The sequence below is a fragment of the Trichinella spiralis genome, assembly GCF_000181795.1.
Source record: "Trichinella spiralis strain ISS 195 chromosome Unknown Scfld936, whole genome shotgun sequence".
Taxonomy (NCBI): domain Eukaryota; kingdom Metazoa; phylum Nematoda; class Enoplea; order Trichinellida; family Trichinellidae; genus Trichinella; species Trichinella spiralis.
Genome location: NW_003527875.1, coordinates 1 through 840, shown reverse-complemented (window position 1 = coordinate 840; position 840 = coordinate 1). Strand labels below are relative to the sequence as shown.

Genomic DNA, 840 nt, shown 5'->3' with positions numbered 1-840 from the left:
TTTTTTTAATCCTTTTGGGAATCTTCTTTTCACCCTTCGGTTCAGCCGTTATCACTGGTTTTTCAGCTGTTTCCTCTGGGATTCGTGGAACAATGTTCGGCTGATCTACATCCACCGCTGTGACTTCACTAGCCAGCGCCAGTTTCGGTGATGTAATATCCGTTTCTGGAATTTGAGAAGACGCTGCTTCTTTAGCGGCTGTATCTTTTTCAGTTTTCTTGGTTTTCTTGGATTTCGATCGCTTCTTAGACTTCTTCTTAATCTTTTTAGAATCTGTTTTTTCAGTTTTTTGTACTTCTTGAATGAATACATCAGGCTTTCTTTCAACAGTGATGGGCTGAACAATGACTGCTTCATCGCTAACTGCTGCAGTTATTTCTGTTGCTGTTGGTGCTTCCATAACTGCTATTTCTGTTTCATGTGTCTGTTTGTTCATATGTTGTTTTAGTGTCAACTTCGTTTCGTTTTTCTTGCTCTTTTTCGACTTTGATTTCTTTTTGGACTTCTTCTTCTCTTTTCTGGATTGTTCCTCTCCAATTCTTTCTGCTGCTTTTTTCTCTTTCTCTGACAGTCTTATCCTGCTCATTCTGTCAATTAGTCGGATGCTCTCTGTGGCTTGTGCTTTCACTTCTGGTGTCCATTGCACAATTTCATCTTCCAGTTTGCTCTTTTGTTTTTTTGAGCTTATATCTTTCTCTATCATCATTTCTATCTTTTCTTTCTTAGTTTTTGTTGATTTATACTTTTTTGCAGACTTTGATTTTCTTTTTTTTGGGTCTGCTTTTTTTATTCTTTCTTCTACTTTAGTCTGCTCTTTAAAATCCCTCTGTGCAACGACTT

The 840-nt window shown here is 37.4% G+C and overlaps 1 protein-coding gene across 1 annotated transcript; it reads right to left on the bottom strand.

Moving 5' to 3' along the window:
• Window positions 1–33: 33 nt before the first annotated feature.
• On the bottom strand, window positions 34–436 carry Tsp_15722 (conserved hypothetical protein; the record flags this gene model as incomplete). Its single annotated transcript, XM_003370327.1, has 1 exon — window positions 34–436. A coding segment is annotated over exon 1 (403 nt), but the record flags the coding sequence as incomplete, so codon positions are not given.
• Window positions 437–840: the final 404 nt, after the last annotated feature.